The sequence below is a fragment of the Aphanomyces astaci genome (assembly GCF_000520075.1).
Source record: "Aphanomyces astaci strain APO3 unplaced genomic scaffold supercont1.100, whole genome shotgun sequence".
Classification (NCBI taxonomy): domain Eukaryota; phylum Oomycota; class Saprolegniomycetes; order Saprolegniales; family Verrucalvaceae; genus Aphanomyces; species Aphanomyces astaci.
In genome coordinates this window covers 207,767-221,861 of record NW_009798363.1, presented here as the reverse complement: position 1 = coordinate 221,861, position 14,095 = coordinate 207,767, and the positions used below count along the sequence as shown (strand labels likewise).

The following is a 14,095-nucleotide window of genomic DNA, read 5'->3' as shown; positions in this document are numbered from 1 at the left end:
GACGTTAAATTATTTTTACTTACGTTTTTTATCTGGTAAATAGGTTAAACATCCTGAATATATCCGGATACAATGGAAACGTTCATACGGATAAGTGCGGTATACAAAGACCAAGATATACTTGATGCTCCTTTTCGGCCAAAAAGTGCCTGGCTCCATATATTTCCATACAAAAAGGCTGGTTGGTTTAAATTCTATTACTCGATCAATTTTTAACCAATCGAAATTTTGAACCGTAACTTCTGTTGGTCTTGACCAGTTAGTTCTATCGTTATTACGGCTTATTTTCCTAAAAAATATCAAAGTTGGAATAGCTGTCGAAAGACAAGGCATTTTTTTGTAGTCTTTAGTTGAAATGCACCATAGTACTACTACTCGTATCACAGGCATCATGTGGTGGTCTCAAAAGGTTCCTTCGACATGCGGTTCCTGTTTCGATACGAGTCACATCGCTCGTGAAGGGTATCTATCGTGGAGAGCGACTAACACTGCGTTTTGGATCAACCACACAATAGAAAGCAACGTCCACGACAGGTAGAACCGAATTGTAGATTCGATCGGTGTTAAGGAGCTGTGACAATTGCAACAAGGGGCGTGTCCTCGCGGGTCTCAACGTTGTCGGCGACGGCTTCCACGCCTTTCAAGCGTACGATCAAGTCCTCAACGACGGTCCAGAGGAACCAAATGAACACGGTCGGGGCCACCGCGTACACGGACACGGTGTGGGGAGCGGTGCTTTCTCGGAACACCAGCAGAATCAACACACTCACAAAGATCAACGTCAGCGAGTAGATGCGGTACGCATACGCGGTGGCCGCAGGAGACGGCGTGCCTTCGCGGTCGTTGTGGGACAAGGTCGTGGTGATGGAGTCCTTGACCGAGTTGGGCACCACGAAGAGGAACGCGAGCGACGCCGCGGCCGCCACGGCCACCCACACATGCAGTTCGTCCGCGACTGCGGCAGGGGAGACGTACCAAAGGAGCGCGTAGCCGATGGTGGCCACGAGCACGATCAAGACGCGCCAGAGCGAGAACGCTGGCATAGCAAGCAAGATCAGCTGAAGTTTCGAAATGACAGATACCCAAGGAAGGATAGATACCGTACGACGTAGTCATCGGATTACTGCTCGTTTGGGTGAAATCCATCGAATCAAGCGATGTCTTTTTCATGTGCTTTTAGGTCTTAAACCGATGGATGTGTCATTGAGAACCGGAGGTCCAGAAATTTCTCAAAACACACAACTATATACTTAGTATTATATATATACTTGATGTACACTGTACAGTATATGTAGATAGATATACCGGGTATGACTGAGGCTCTGATAATTCTCTATAAATTAATACTAAGTACTCCAGGAGTACTAGTATGTACTACTACAGTCGTAGAGGAGTAATAGTACTGTAATGCTCTACTCGTACAGCTTACAGTTAGTAGGTACTATTAATAGTAGTTAGTATGCTATTAATATACCTTGTCTGGTTGCCAGTCGTACAAGTATTTGCACCAACGTGGTGGGTGCTGCTGTACTGCCGACTACTGTAGTAATACTATTGATGGCTCAACGTTACTAATACTATGTACTACATCGAATACTACAGTATGTATCAACGGGGTACATACTCGTCACTAGTAGTACTATAGTAGGGTTCGTCCATCATCTTGCACTAAGTATGTACTGTAGTCCATCGAGATAGGTGCATTTCCGAGGTGTAAACATGCGCGAGGCATTCTACCGCCGGCGGCTGCGCGAGTCTCGATCGCGGCTTCGACGGCTGCCGCGATCTCGATCTCGACCGATGTCGCCCCTTTCTCGTTCCCGACTTCTGCCGCCGTCGCCCCTTTCTCGTTCCCGACTGCGTTCGCGCGGCGGGGCCTTTCGCTCTCTCGACCGACTGGATGGACGGCTTGACCGTGACGACGGCTTGCGCTCGTCTTTGTCTATCGGAATATATATATATCAAAAACATTCTCATTTCACCAAATATATGCCATGGTGTAAAACATATATATAATATCCACCACAAAACGTGAAATCGTTCATTTCACCTCGAGATCGCGACCGGGACCGACGAGAATGGTGCTCTTGTTTCCCAGATCGCGACGAAGATGGAGGATAGTAGTCCTTGTCCTTAAGCGGCCGATGTGAGGAAGCGGACGACGGGTCATTCGCCCATGGCGGGCCGCCCCATCCACCGTCGCGTCCGCCGCCAGGAGGAGGTCCGCCTCGGAACATGTGTGGTGGAGGCCCATGATGATGGTGGTGGTGACTGCCGCCCTTGCCTGCGAATATGAAAGAACGAACCTGAGGGAAAGGACAGACGCGGAAAGATCGTACCCATGGGAGGCGGCATGTACGCGGCCATCTCCGCGGCGGCCTTAGCCTTCTCCTTCTCTTCGGCCTCCTTGTCCTGTGCCTTCTTGTACGCCAATTCGCGCCGATTCTGCTGCTGCTTGATGCAGTACTCCTAGGAAAGGACATGATCACGACGAGGATGATGGGATGATCATGGAAGCGAACCGCGTACCCTCCAAGTGGTCTCGTCAAAGCCGTAGTTGAAGTAGTCGGAGATGTCGACACCAGGCTTGCGCCACGGCTTGTCTTCCAACACGTCGATGTCGACGTCGAATGCGGTGCGGCGGCCGCCCATGCCGAGAAGGGCCAGTTCGTCAAACGATGGGTCGAATTGCTAGGGGAAAACAACATCATCATCCCGTGTGTTTAGGACATGGATAAAAACATGCATCTGGGCAAACTAGGGTACCTCGTTGCCGGCGCGAGAAGCAGGCTGAAGTTGCGGGCTCACGTGGTCCCCACGGACATATCGGTTGTCGCCGCGGGTGAAGCGAAGTTGCGGCTTGGAAGGCGATGCCGTCGAGTCTTTGAGTACAATGGCGATGCCTTCATCCTCCTCTTCGAGTTCGTCTTCGTCGTCCTCGTCGGCTGGATTATTGTTGGCCGCCGCCGATTCCTTCATGTTGCCATACAGAACGACATCGCCCTCCTCTTCTTCCTCCACCTCCTCCCCTTCCTCCTGAGGACCTTTAGATTCCACCGTCGTCACCACCCCTTCCTTGTATGTTGATGCAGCTTGATGGTTTACCGACGTCGGCAGCACATCATCGCCAAACTCTTCGTCAAAGTCCTCGTCCATGATCTATGTGCCGCCGCACAATTCGTTCGTGTTGCAATGGACGGACCTCTTTGTTTAGATACTCGTTTTCCGAGGTTTCCATGGTCAAAATTCCCTTGTTTCAATCGATTTGGAAATAAACCGTTTTTATTCATCCATTCGATTGTGAACGTCAGCTAAAACCGCACTATATACTGTAACGCATTCGTTTCAACCAAACCCGGGCCCTCGATACAACAACCTTTCCGGATACGTGTCCGGATACCGCACAATTCGTTCGTGTTGCTATGCACTGACCTCTTTGTTTAGATACTCGTTTTCCGAGGTTTCCATGGTCGAATTCCCTTGTTTCAGTCCACTTAGAAATAAACCGTTTTTATTCATCGGGTGAGCTAAAACAACGCGTTCAACCTCGGGTTTCTCCACAAAAACGCATTCGATTCACACCAAACCCAGGCCCTCGATACAACAACCCCTCGATACAACCACCTATCCGGATAAATGTCCGGATACCAAGCCTATATTTTGTTGGTGTACAGAAGTTGAGGGATTGGAGACCAATCGTTGCAGCTTTGGGTTGACAAAACGAGCGTGGGGCATTTACTTTCGTAAAACCTCCTTGCGTCAGGTAAGATGATGATGCCGTCGGCGCCGCCGATTTCGTCGTGGGTGTATGATCATGGTCTCATGCGCAGGGGGTTGTGTATGTGTGTAGAAACATGCCTCATTCCTTCGGTACCCGTGCGCGTACTCGCCACATGTTTGCCCGTTCGTTCCGCCACCGCGGGATGATCAACATGACGACGTACTTGCGTACGTTCAAGGTGGGCGACTACGTGGACATCAAGGCCAACGGTGCCGTCCACAAGGGTATGCCCCACAAGTTCTACCACGGCCGCACCGGCCGCGTGTACAACGTGACCAAGCGCGCCGTCGGCGTCCGCGTCAACAAGGTGGTGGGCAACCGCATCATCCACAAGCACATCAACGTGCGTTTGGAACACGTGCATGCGTCCAAGTGCCGCCAAGATTTCTTGGACCGCGTCAAGTCCAACGAAATCAAGAAGAAGGAAGCGCGCGTCACCGGCGTGCGCCTTGCCATCAAGCGCGAACCTACCCAACCCAAGGCCGCGTACACGTTGAAGACCCAGGGCGTGACCCCCGTCACGTTGGCTCCGCAACCTTTCGTCGACTTGATGTAAGCAGCGACCTAGTGTCGACCAGCAAGGAGGCCATTTTAACGAAACGAGCGTGTGTTTCGATAATGACGAGTGAAAGCACGCGAACATTGCGGTCGTGGACGTCCCCTCTTGTGACAGACAGACAGGCGCGACGACTTGTCTCTCTCTCTCATCGTGCGTATCATACAGGACACAGACACGACATGGGATCGATGCAGTCGAATGGACAGGTGGAGGTTCACGAATGGAGTCATGAGAGATGTGATGGGTAGAAGTAGGGGGACAGATACGCTTACTGTACGATGGTGTACTGTATGTAGTACGGTGTGTCGAGTGATGTGGCTGAGGAATGGTATTGCTATCTTGTGGTGATGATCAATGTACCTGTTGGTTGTGGACCAAGTGCGCCAAGATGGTATGTAGAACATATCATGGCACAGTCCATCTTGATTATGGGGTATGTGTGAACAATCCAGATGCGACATACGTCATGGAGACGCTTCGTATGGGCAGCGTTCCTGTTGCGAGTAAACATCTCTTCTAGTTGCATCGGAGTCTTCTGCTTCTTACTTTCCTGCAATCGCTTACAGTAATGACATGGTACAGACGCACTGCTTGCACCTGTATCACGGAAGCTGTTGTCCCCACATTCCGTTGCATGAGCATTCCGGACTTGTCGCCGCCAGTATTTCATGGAGGTCCGCATTGTCGAGGACATGCATCTCGTGGAGGATGCCGCCTCCGTTTCTCGAGGTCTCATTCAAGTCATGAAGGTCGTGTCTCCATTGCTTCTGCATGTGCTTCCTCGTCCAAAGATCGCGTGGATGATTTTAAGAAGTGCGCGAAAACGCTTGAAGTGGTATCCGGATGCATATATCCGGATATCGTTGAGTTGTTGGTGCCATCCATCAACAACGACAGCACGCACGATGAAGGTGGTGGCGCTGGTGAGTGGCGGCAAGGACAGCATCTACTCCATGATGAAGTGCGTGTCGCACGGGCATGAGATCATCTGCTTGGCGACATTGCAGCCCCCGCACGCGAACGAGGAAGTGGACTCGTTCATGTTCCAGAGCATTGGCACGCACGTTGTGGAACACATTGCGACGTGCATGGAGCTGCCGTGGGTGACGCACACCCTCCAAGGCACGTCCGTGTCGACCGACATGGGATACGATACCACGGAAGGCGACGAAGTAGAGGACTTGCTTCGCCTGCTGGAAGAAGTCCACCGGCAATTCCCCGACGTTCAAGCCGTGTCGAGTGGTGCCATCTTCTCCAACTACCAACGCACCCGCGTCGAGCACGTGTACGGGGAAGCGATCTAAATGACATGTATCCATCGATCTCAATGTAGATGCGCGCGGCTCAACTTGACGTCGTTGGCGTACCTATGGCGTCGGCCGCAACACGAACTCATGGACGAGATGCTCGACCGCGGCGTGCACGCAATCTTGGTCAAAGTGGCGTCGATGGGTATATACATCGTAACCATTTGTGAACGTTTTCTCGCCTTCATTTGTTAACTCATACTACTAGGGTTGAATCCCCAAAAGCACCTCGGGCAGTCCCTTGCTGACATGCACTCGACGTTTCTCGACTTGGTATTATTATTATTATTATTATGGTCAACATAAGTGATGATTAACAAAACGTGACCTGTTTCAGCACGACAAGTACCAGTTTCACATTTGCGGCGAAGGCGGCGAGTACGAAACACTGACGCTGGACTGCCCGTTGTACACAAAGCGCCTGGTCATGTACGTAACTACGTTGTCGTTTGGTCACGTTTTGTGAATCGATTCACAAATAGCGACCAAGCCCACCTCCATATTCACGCCGACGATATGTTTGCCCCCGTGGGGTTGTATTGCATCGATGCATTGCATGTCGAAGCCAAGGAAAAAGACCAGGTTATTCCCGTGAATCCCACTCCAACGTCTTGTATGGGGATTTATTCCCCGTCGGACGTGTCCGATCCCAAGGATTTTCCCCCACCGCCACTCCCCGCCCGTCAATTTCGAGACCAACTGGTCGTAGCTGGCATTGCCTCGTCCAACTCGACAATGTCCTTAACCGACACTGTCCACGACGTATTTGCCCAGCTTGAACGTACGACCTCCCTTTAAGAACCTCCCACCATACCTCGTTATAAGAACATGTCGGTAGAGACCCTCCAAAGCCACGACATGACGTTAGCAGACGTGGTGTATGTGCATGTTTACGTCAACAATATCGACACCTTTGGAGACGTGAACAATGTATTTGCCACGTACTTTCCAGCCGCGAATCCACCGTGTCGCAGCTGTGTCCAAGTACATCTATCACGTGATATAGTATTAGACTGCTGGGCATCCAAAGCTACAAGAAATACCCTCCACGTGCGCAGCATCTCAGAGTGGGCGCCCACTTGCATTGGTCCGTACAGCCAGGCCAATACGGTACGAATAGTATTACTACTAGTACTAGTACTAGTACCTCATTTGGTATGACGATTAGCTGCACTCGTCGTTGATTCTCCTCGCGGGGCAAATTCCCCTCGTGCCAGCCACCATGACGCTGTCGTCTACTCCCGACGACTTGGCATTGGTAAATGTAATATTTGATGGATCTTTGAATATATATATATATATATATGTATACTCGTGTATAGTTTAATGTATGTATATTGACTTGAAGGCTGGGGTACTTGCCTGTCGTGACACTATGGGTTTTTGTTGAATACATATATATATATATATATATACTGTGTGTATATTGAGAGGCGGATATATATATATATATATATATATGAATTTGAATAGTGTGTATTGAATGTTGCGGGGGTGCTATATCGACTTGAAGGCTGGGGTACTTGTCGCGACACTGGGATTTTGTTGAATCCAATCATATATATATATATATATATATATATATATATATTGAGAGGTGGATATATATATATGGAGACTAGGATATTTATATATATATATATATATAAATAGTGTGTATCGAATGTGGCGGGGGTGCTGGAAGCGACAGAGTCCAATTTGCGGCACGTGGTATCGACTGTCGTGTATAAAACGTCTCGTACGACGTATAAAAAACAACTGCGCACGATGCTTACGTCGAATTTGCATCGTCGCGACGCGTTCGAAACGGAAGGAGACAGCGACGAAAGCGACGACGACGTCGACAAAATGGACGCCAAGCTCGCCTTATCGGTACATCAATATATATATATATGGAAATAATATATATATATATAGAAAGTATCGCCCATTTGTGTGGTGACGGTGCCAGCATTGCCCAAGGGAGCAAGTGTCGAAGTGGAAATGGTAGCGCTGACCCACAAAGCGATGAAACTATTTACCCCGTTCGGGTATCATAAACGTACGTGTATATGTATGGTGTCGTCGTTTGATTGGCTGTTTCTCGATAAATGGCTCCGAAATGACCAATAGGAGACGGCGATTTCATCAGCGAATGGTCGATTGCCACGAGAATGCTCTGTGTGGGCTTTGTGTACGTGCAAGAAGGGGATATTGCCGACTACAATATGGGGCTGGCCCTACGGCGGCATGTGCTGGGGGTGCTGAGGCAAGCCAAGATGACGTGGCACAGCGTGCTGCATTTCCGCGTGCATTACACGGGCATTTGTCCAAGTAAGATGGATATATATATATATGTATTCTATTAGTGTCGTCTGAATGGGTGGTGTGTGTATTTTGCAGCGCTTGAAGGCGTGGACGTCCCCATCACTTTTGTGCCTGTGGAAGCGATCGCGGTCCCGGAAAATAGTGTGACAACGACCACGGCAAATAGTGTGACCACGACGAAGCTTGCCATTCAAGTCGTCGCGTACAACGGAGAGCTCATGGAGACAGACTTGTGGCTCGCCAAGCAGATCTAATTCATATCGACTTCGTCATACAATATGCGGTCACAAACTCCTAGTAGTAGTACTAGTAGCTTCCTACTAATATTAACACTACTATTAATATTAATACAGTAGTACCACATACTTCGAAGTACTACGTAGTAGTACTATTAATAGGAAAGTACTTGCTTCGTATAATATTACTGTGAATATATATTTTCATCGAGTTTCTGGAAACGAGAATGGAATTATCCGGATAACACTGTCTAATCACATACTCGAGTTTTATCCAGCCATGGTGGAGTTTAACGTGGACGTAATATTAATCCTCACAGGTATTCTAAATTCAGCCAATCAGAGGGCGGTATGCCTTGGTTGGTTCTGTGGTCGAATCATGGATGGTTCATGCGGTCACTTTTGAACTTCCCGTTTTTCAGACCCCCTTATCCATGTAAGTCGGTGCCGCGTCCCCGTTGAATGTGTGCATGTTGATGATGCAGAACTCTCTCCCTTCCTCTGGAAGGCGATGAGATGGAAGTCCCTCAACCGAAGACGCGTGCGTCCTTGTGGAGAGGACGGCGTGCTTCGTCGTGAGGGGCATCCATGGAGGCAGACGCTGTCGACGCCCGCTGTGGGTGTCGGCGCGCTCTGACCTTGGCGACTTGACTGAGAACTCACCTCGTGGTTGTAGCATGGTGCGCATGTCCGTCCTCGCCGATTGCCTCAAGACGATCTACAACGCCGAAAAGCGCGGCAAGCGCCAAGTCCTCGTGCGCCCTTCTTCCAAGGTGATCGTCAAGTTCTTGCAAACCATGCAAAAGAACGGGTACATTGGCGAATTCGAAATCATCGACGACCACCGTGGTGGCAAGATCGTGATTGAATTGCGCGGACGCATCAACAAGTGCGGCGTGATCTCGCCCCGCTTCGACGTCAAGCAGTCCGACATCGAGAAGTGGATCAACAACTTGTTGCCGTCGCGCCAATTCGGCCACCTCGTGCTCTCCACCACGTATGGCATCATGGACCACAACGAAGCCCGTCGCAAGGCCACTGGTGGCAAGATCATCGGCTTCTTCTATTAAGTCTGCTGTTTGGGCGGGGATAACTCTTAACGGAAGCAGCCCCACTCGGGTCGTTCAACATGACAAGTGCTGGTTATTTACATTTGTAGTTAACTACTTCTGCACTAGTTAGTGCAGCAATGCGCCAAAGTGTATGGAATATAACATACATATATGTATAAACGTTAATATTGCAAGTCTAATCTACTGTTCGCTCTTATTGATATTATATACCCAAACCATATGTATTTTAGCCATACTGTGAATTCGCTTTACACTTCCAAAATTTGTCTATTATCAATACTGAATCACGCTGGAGTTCTGATTGGCTGACTATACTTGCCTTTCTGTAAGAGCCAATCAAATCCACTCAAAATTGGATTATTAGCCAATAGCGTCGATTCGTGATTTGATTCGGCGGCTTGATTTGATTTGACAGGGTCTGGAAACTCGTAAATTTTACTAACAGTAACTATTAACGTTAATACTATAAACGTTATTATTACTATTTTGCGCATTGCTGCTTTTGCGTATGAAAATCGCAAGGTAATAATAATATGTCGACATCTTGATAATGTTATCACATGGCAACACAATCTGTGTTGGCCGTAATACAGTGCCGTGGGATGAGTGGTTTCTATCGTTACTGTGGTAGTTGCTGCGGTAGTTGGTGGGGAGGGGGTTCAATGCCATAGTAGCACTCCAATCCGTCGTCGTTGGTGAGTGACACGTCTGCGCCCTTTGAGATCAAGTACGCGCCCAACGTGTCACCGTACCCATAGGCAAAGCAAAAGTGTAGTGGGGTATTTCTCCGTTTCTATTTCAAAAAGAATCAATAGATCACCATGGGAGGAGAAACATATATATATATAAATATATATCCTAGATAGGCCACAACAAAAACAAATTCACAACGCGTACGTTGCGGGCGTTGATATTGGCGCCGCGACGCAGCAGTTCCTTGGTGAGGCGCTTGAGGCCATTCTGGCATGCGATGATGAGCAGCGAGTTGCCGTGCTCGTCGGGGGTGTTGACGGGCAGTCCGCGGTCCAGAACGGCCCTGACGTCGTCCACTCGGTTGTGTCTGGCTAGCGAGAATACGTCTACGGGCTTGACGGGTTTTGCAAACGCAATGTCCTTGTAGTACGACCGTCGTTGGGGCGGCGTCGGTGGGAGGATGCTGAGAGGCTGACGAAGTGACGACCGGGATAACAACCCAATAGAACGAGGGGAAGAATCCGCCATAGAGTCGTCTTCGCGCTCGTCGGACGAGTACGATGTGAGCTCGTGGCGGGGCGAGTCATATGATGAAGCGGCCGCCCCGCGAGGAGACGTGAAGCGGTCGTCTTCTACGGGCAACGACGGATCGGGATGCGCTTGGACAGATGCTGGCATGGAGAAGGCAGGCGGAGGAGGAGCGGCGATGGTGCCAATTCGGCGCGCGGCATGCCGCGGTGTCGAGAACTGCGTCGCCATTGCCCCACTACTGGTTGTGTGTTGCGTTTAGTAACGGTTTATGTAACTGTCACCACCTTCTATCGTGACTTGACAGTCATTTCGCCAAACAGCATTCGAATCTACTTGATCCTTACTATACTATACAAATATTAGTATATATGTGGTTTTGCCCAATGCCGAGGAGTCAAACGTTTGGATTGGCAGAAATTCGACATGACGTGATTTGATTGGCCCAGGCGGATCTTTACTCAACTCTCCTATGACATTCGTTGCTCCAGTGACGAATCGATATGACAATCTATGTGTTAAACGAGGGCTGGTTGGTGACGAGCCCAGCTTAGCACTAACGTTACTACTATTAATACACCAAGCGTCCCTACCGGTTGTACGTGGATTTGTGTGACAACGACTCATAACAAGCAATGTATAATGTTATTATACTACGGGGTCGATTCTACATGATTGACTGTGAAGTCGTTGACAGTGAGTCGGGCGACGGGCAACTCGAACGCCCACCGTGCGAGCAACCGGTCGCACGCCCTCCTCCAGATGGAGCACGTGAGCGACCGCATCTTGCCGTCGGGTTTGTCGACTTGGCCGAGTCCAAGCACGCCGGCCGAGTCACGGACAGTGACATCCAGTAGAAGGGCGATGAGCAGCAAGAGTGTGCCGAGAAATCAACCAATCGCTGTGCTCCCTCCGCGCATACTCTCGAGCGACGGCCCGGGCCATCACAGAGTAAGCTGCATGTCCAAGCTGATGCTGGCCCTGCGAGGGCTAGTAGTATTACTCGTTCACATACTCGTAGAAATGGTAGTTCGAATAGCTCGTAACGACATGACTGTAATAGCGCTTGACAATTATGAGCGTGTACGACTGAATAGAACACCCCACATATATAAGATCGAGACCACCACCCGCAACACCACCACACCCGCCGACACCGCCACGGCGGATGATGCGGCGAAGATCACCACGACACCCGCCACAGTGAAGACCACGACACTTGACACGAGGAAGACCTGGTTTGTCGTGTCGGGAGTCGTGGTCTTCATCACGGCGGGCACCACCAACGATGGGGTGCAGAGCAATTGAAACATTGGCTGTGAAAGACATAATAATATTTATATAGTCGTGATCTTATACAGTATTATGCGATGTAAGTTGACTGAAGCAATAACAATTGATTCGTATTTAAAAAAATGTGATTTCTACTGTGAATAAAAATATCCACCAAACATGTATCGTTATTTTCACAACCCAATTCTATTGGACAATTTTGGAGTGCAAAGTTTGCTTTCTTCGGTAGGCCTTGCATTCTGAAGTTCCCTGTAGTGTCATCCAGTATCACACTAACGTTAATTTCATTCCCACACTACTTCGATGTTGAATTGGTCGAAGAGTTGACTTGGTTATTGGTCACTTGGTTCGTGTTGCGGTTTTTGATTGGTCGTATACTGTATCGATTCGCTGCCTCGATTCACTGTCAGTAGTGCTGCTCATCTCCAATTTCGAATATGTCGACTTGACAATCTATGGTTTGGGCAGGTAACGATTTGACAACTACGCGAGTATTATACGATCTAGTTTTTGGAAAGATACCCCCCCCAGCCGCGTTAAACGCCAAGTACGACCAAGAACAGCAGACTTATAATCGGCTCAAGAACATCCTGAAGCTCCCATGTCAAGGATATGTGGATATGACGGATGTGGCCTGCTACAGCTACGGACTGGTGCGATCGGTGGACCAGTTTATCGAGTTTTCCGGCATCTCCCCAAACAACGCCGAGTTGGACACACATAGGTGCAACCAGCTGCACTGGGTGCCGTACGCCCATCCCGAGGTGGTCGAGGCGTGGGTGCCTGGCTACCATATGCACCCACTGGTTCCAGATATTAGCCCATCTCAAGCAGCAATGAACAACAAACAAGTTCATGCGTTGATGGACTTACTAGTTAACGCGACTAGCAGTACTATTAATAGTACTAGTACTACCCACGACCTAGTAGCTGCAGGGAAGCAAGCGATTGCAGATGGATTAAGACAACAGAAAGCCAACGTGGACGAGTTACTCAAGCAGGTGGCGGCGTTAACTATTCTTAGTGACGAGTGGAAGGAAGTGAAGAACGCCGTGGTTCAAGACAAAGAGCAGTGATGGACAGAGCTACTTTTAGTTGGATGGGCAGCAGGCTGGATGGTGCTCTGATTGTCCTCGTGAAGAGGAATCGATGTGGTGATGGGATGTCCCATCTCACCAACTGCCTGCTTGATGTACAGGCATTCTTGTGCAACTGTGCACAGAATCATGAGTTCTGCCTCAGTTGTCGAGAGGACGATGCTCCGTAGCCTCTTAGCGATTCAAGAGATCGCAGAGTTCCGGTAAAATGTCACGAAGCCCGCGACGCAGCGTCGGGTGTCAAAACAGTTAGCGTAGTCACTGTCCGCAAACGCATGGAGCGGAGCGGAGTGATCGTACGCACCGCCGAGGACGAGACCGTAGTCGATCGTTCCTCTGATGTACCGGAGGGCGCGCTTGGCTGCCTGCCAGTGAGCAGGGCCGGGGTTCGTGAGGAACTAACTGGCTCAGTTGTTGGACGACGTACGCGAGGTCGGGTCGAGTGCTAATTATGAGATGCATGATGCTGCCGACTACCGATCGGTAAGACTTGTCCACCATGGAGTAGCGGTTCAGCATCGTTCTGAGGACACATCGACTCAGACAGCTTGAGGTTGTACAGTACTCCATTGGAGTGGGGGCTGGTTTTGAATTCTCCATGCTGAACCTCTTGAGGATCGATTGATGCATTGTGAGAGTTCGAGCAGAACGATCTCGAACAATGTGGAATCCGAGAATAAAAGTGAGAGCCCCAAGATCGTGCATTCGAAAACGCGATGAGAGACTATGTTTGATGGTGCTCATCATGTCCGGTGAAGGAGCCATGATGACCAGGTCGTCAACGTAGACGCAGATGTAAACGGCATGGCCGTCCATCTGCTTGGTGAAGACACAGCGGTCTTTGACGAGCTGGGTGTACCCTTGCCGGCGCAAGTAGGTAGCTAGTGTCTGGTACCACAAGCGAGGGGCTTGCTTGAGACCATAAACACTGCGGAGGACCCGAAAGACATCGCGGCAATTCTTCGCGGTGTCAAATCCGGGTGGATGTTTGACATAGACCTCGCAGTCGATTTCCCCGTTGAGAAAGGCGGTGATGACATCCATTGCATCGATCTCGTAGTCGAGAGACGCGCCGAGAGTGAGCATCGTTCGTAGGATTTCTTTGGCAATGACCGGGGAGTAGCTCTCCTCGTAGTCGACGCCTTGAATTTGAGTGTGTCCTTGGATCACAAGGCGCGCTTTGTAGCGAGCGACGCGTCTCGTAGCCTTTGTGGTCGAGTC

The 14,095-nt window shown here is 49.7% G+C and overlaps 7 protein-coding genes across 10 annotated transcripts; 4 read left to right on the top strand and 3 right to left on the bottom strand.

The window, feature by feature from the left end:
* Positions 1–162: 162 nt before the first annotated feature.
* Positions 163–1,072, bottom strand: H257_17217 (hypothetical protein). Its single transcript, XM_009845920.1, has one exon. The coding sequence runs from the start codon at positions 1,041–1,043 to the stop codon at positions 564–566; it is 480 nt and encodes a 159-aa protein (XP_009844222.1). The 5' UTR covers positions 1,044–1,072; the 3' UTR covers positions 163–563.
* A 459-nt stretch (positions 1,073–1,531) lies between these two features.
* On the bottom strand, positions 1,532–3,202 carry H257_17216. 2 transcript variants are annotated; one of them, XM_009845918.1, is made up of 5 exons: positions 2,767–3,202; positions 2,530–2,691; positions 2,340–2,469; positions 2,051–2,284; positions 1,532–1,942 (listed from the first exon to the last, which is right to left on the bottom strand). In XM_009845918.1, exons 1-5 carry the CDS (start codon positions 3,154–3,156, stop codon positions 1,734–1,736), a joined length of 1,125 nt encoding a protein of 374 aa, XP_009844220.1. In that variant the 5' UTR covers positions 3,157–3,202; the 3' UTR covers positions 1,532–1,733. The 2 variants fall into 2 exon arrangements, with proteins under 2 accessions (XP_009844220.1, XP_009844221.1); XM_009845919.1 differs by having other exon boundaries at positions 1,532–2,284.
* A 481-nt stretch (positions 3,203–3,683) lies between these two features.
* H257_17215 (hypothetical protein) lies at positions 3,684–4,442 on the top strand. The gene is made up of 2 exons (XM_009845917.1): positions 3,684–3,763; positions 3,851–4,442. The coding sequence occupies exon 2, from the start codon at positions 3,855–3,857 to the stop codon at positions 4,335–4,337; it is 483 nt and encodes a 160-aa protein (XP_009844219.1). The 5' UTR covers positions 3,684–3,763; positions 3,851–3,854; the 3' UTR covers positions 4,338–4,442.
* Positions 4,443–5,209: 767 nt separating this feature from the next.
* Positions 5,210–8,307, top strand: H257_17214 (hypothetical protein). 3 transcript variants are annotated; one of them, XM_009845915.1, is made up of 11 exons: positions 5,210–5,625; positions 5,674–5,792; positions 5,856–5,920; positions 5,985–6,076; positions 6,130–6,428; positions 6,486–6,757; positions 6,816–6,905; positions 7,301–7,519; positions 7,569–7,688; positions 7,760–7,960; positions 8,030–8,307. In XM_009845915.1, the coding sequence occupies exons 1-9, from the start codon at positions 5,246–5,248 to the stop codon at positions 7,587–7,589; spliced, it is 1,557 nt and encodes a 518-aa protein (XP_009844217.1). In that variant the 5' UTR covers positions 5,210–5,245; the 3' UTR covers positions 7,590–7,688; positions 7,760–7,960; positions 8,030–8,307. The 3 variants fall into 3 exon arrangements, with proteins under 3 accessions (XP_009844217.1, XP_009844216.1, XP_009844218.1); XM_009845914.1 differs by having other exon boundaries at positions 5,217–5,625; positions 7,565–7,688; XM_009845916.1 differs by having other exon boundaries at positions 5,217–5,625; positions 7,565–7,960.
* Positions 8,308–8,585: 278 nt separating this feature from the next.
* H257_17213 (40S ribosomal protein S15a) lies at positions 8,586–9,436 on the top strand. Its single transcript, XM_009845913.1, has 2 exons — positions 8,586–8,626; positions 8,867–9,436. Exon 2 carries the CDS (start codon positions 8,868–8,870, stop codon positions 9,258–9,260), a length of 393 nt encoding a protein of 130 aa, XP_009844215.1. The 5' UTR covers positions 8,586–8,626; position 8,867; the 3' UTR covers positions 9,261–9,436.
* A 361-nt stretch (positions 9,437–9,797) lies between these two features.
* Positions 9,798–10,745, bottom strand: H257_17212 (hypothetical protein). Its single transcript, XM_009845912.1, has 2 exons — positions 10,161–10,745; positions 9,798–10,056 (listed from the first exon to the last, which is right to left on the bottom strand). The coding sequence occupies exons 1-2, from the start codon at positions 10,713–10,715 to the stop codon at positions 9,883–9,885; spliced, it is 729 nt and encodes a 242-aa protein (XP_009844214.1). The 5' UTR covers positions 10,716–10,745; the 3' UTR covers positions 9,798–9,882.
* Positions 10,746–11,155: 410 nt separating this feature from the next.
* H257_17211 (hypothetical protein) lies at positions 11,156–12,853 on the top strand (the record flags this gene model as incomplete). The annotated part of the gene is made up of 4 exons (XM_009845911.1): positions 11,156–11,317; positions 11,601–11,777; positions 12,296–12,668; positions 12,708–12,853. 4 exons carry the CDS (start codon positions 11,156–11,158, stop codon positions 12,851–12,853), a joined length of 858 nt encoding a protein of 285 aa, XP_009844213.1.
* Positions 12,854–14,095: the final 1,242 nt, after the last annotated feature.

What these genes read in the sequence shown, in the direction of transcription:
- H257_17212 (XM_009845912.1), bottom strand. Translation starts at nt 10,715, where the DNA reads ATGGCGACGCAGTTCTCGACACCGCGGCATGCCGCGCGCCGAATTGGC. An exon ending in CCAATATCAACGCCCGCAAC is followed by an intron (nt 10,057 to 10,160) that starts GTACGCGTTGTG and finishes TTTTTGAAATAG; the next exon opens with AAACGGAGAAATACCCCACT.
- H257_17213 (XM_009845913.1), top strand. Translation starts at nt 8,868, where the DNA reads ATGGTGCGCATGTCCGTCCTCGCCGATTGCCTCAAGACGATCTACAAC.
- H257_17217 (XM_009845920.1), bottom strand. Translation starts at nt 1,043, where the DNA reads ATGCCAGCGTTCTCGCTCTGGCGCGTCTTGATCGTGCTCGTGGCCACC.
- H257_17214 (XM_009845914.1), top strand. Translation starts at nt 5,246, where the DNA reads ATGAAGGTGGTGGCGCTGGTGAGTGGCGGCAAGGACAGCATCTACTCC. An exon ending in CGCACCCGCGTCGAGCACGT is followed by an intron (nt 5,626 to 5,673) that starts GTACGGGGAAGC and finishes ATCTCAATGTAG; the next exon opens with ATGCGCGCGGCTCAACTTGA. An exon ending in TTACACGGGCATTTGTCCAA is followed by an intron (nt 7,961 to 8,029) that starts GTAAGATGGATA and finishes TGTATTTTGCAG; the next exon opens with CGCTTGAAGGCGTGGACGTC.
- H257_17216 (XM_009845918.1), bottom strand. Translation starts at nt 3,156, where the DNA reads ATGGACGAGGACTTTGACGAAGAGTTTGGCGATGATGTGCTGCCGACG. An exon ending in TTGACGAGACCACTTGGAGG is followed by an intron (nt 2,470 to 2,529) that starts GTACGCGGTTCG and finishes GTCCTTTCCTAG; the next exon opens with GAGTACTGCATCAAGCAGCA. An exon ending in GTACATGCCGCCTCCCATGG is followed by an intron (nt 2,285 to 2,339) that starts GTACGATCTTTC and finishes TCATATTCGCAG; the next exon opens with GCAAGGGCGGCAGTCACCAC.
- H257_17215 (XM_009845917.1), top strand. Translation starts at nt 3,855, where the DNA reads ATGCCTCATTCCTTCGGTACCCGTGCGCGTACTCGCCACATGTTTGCC.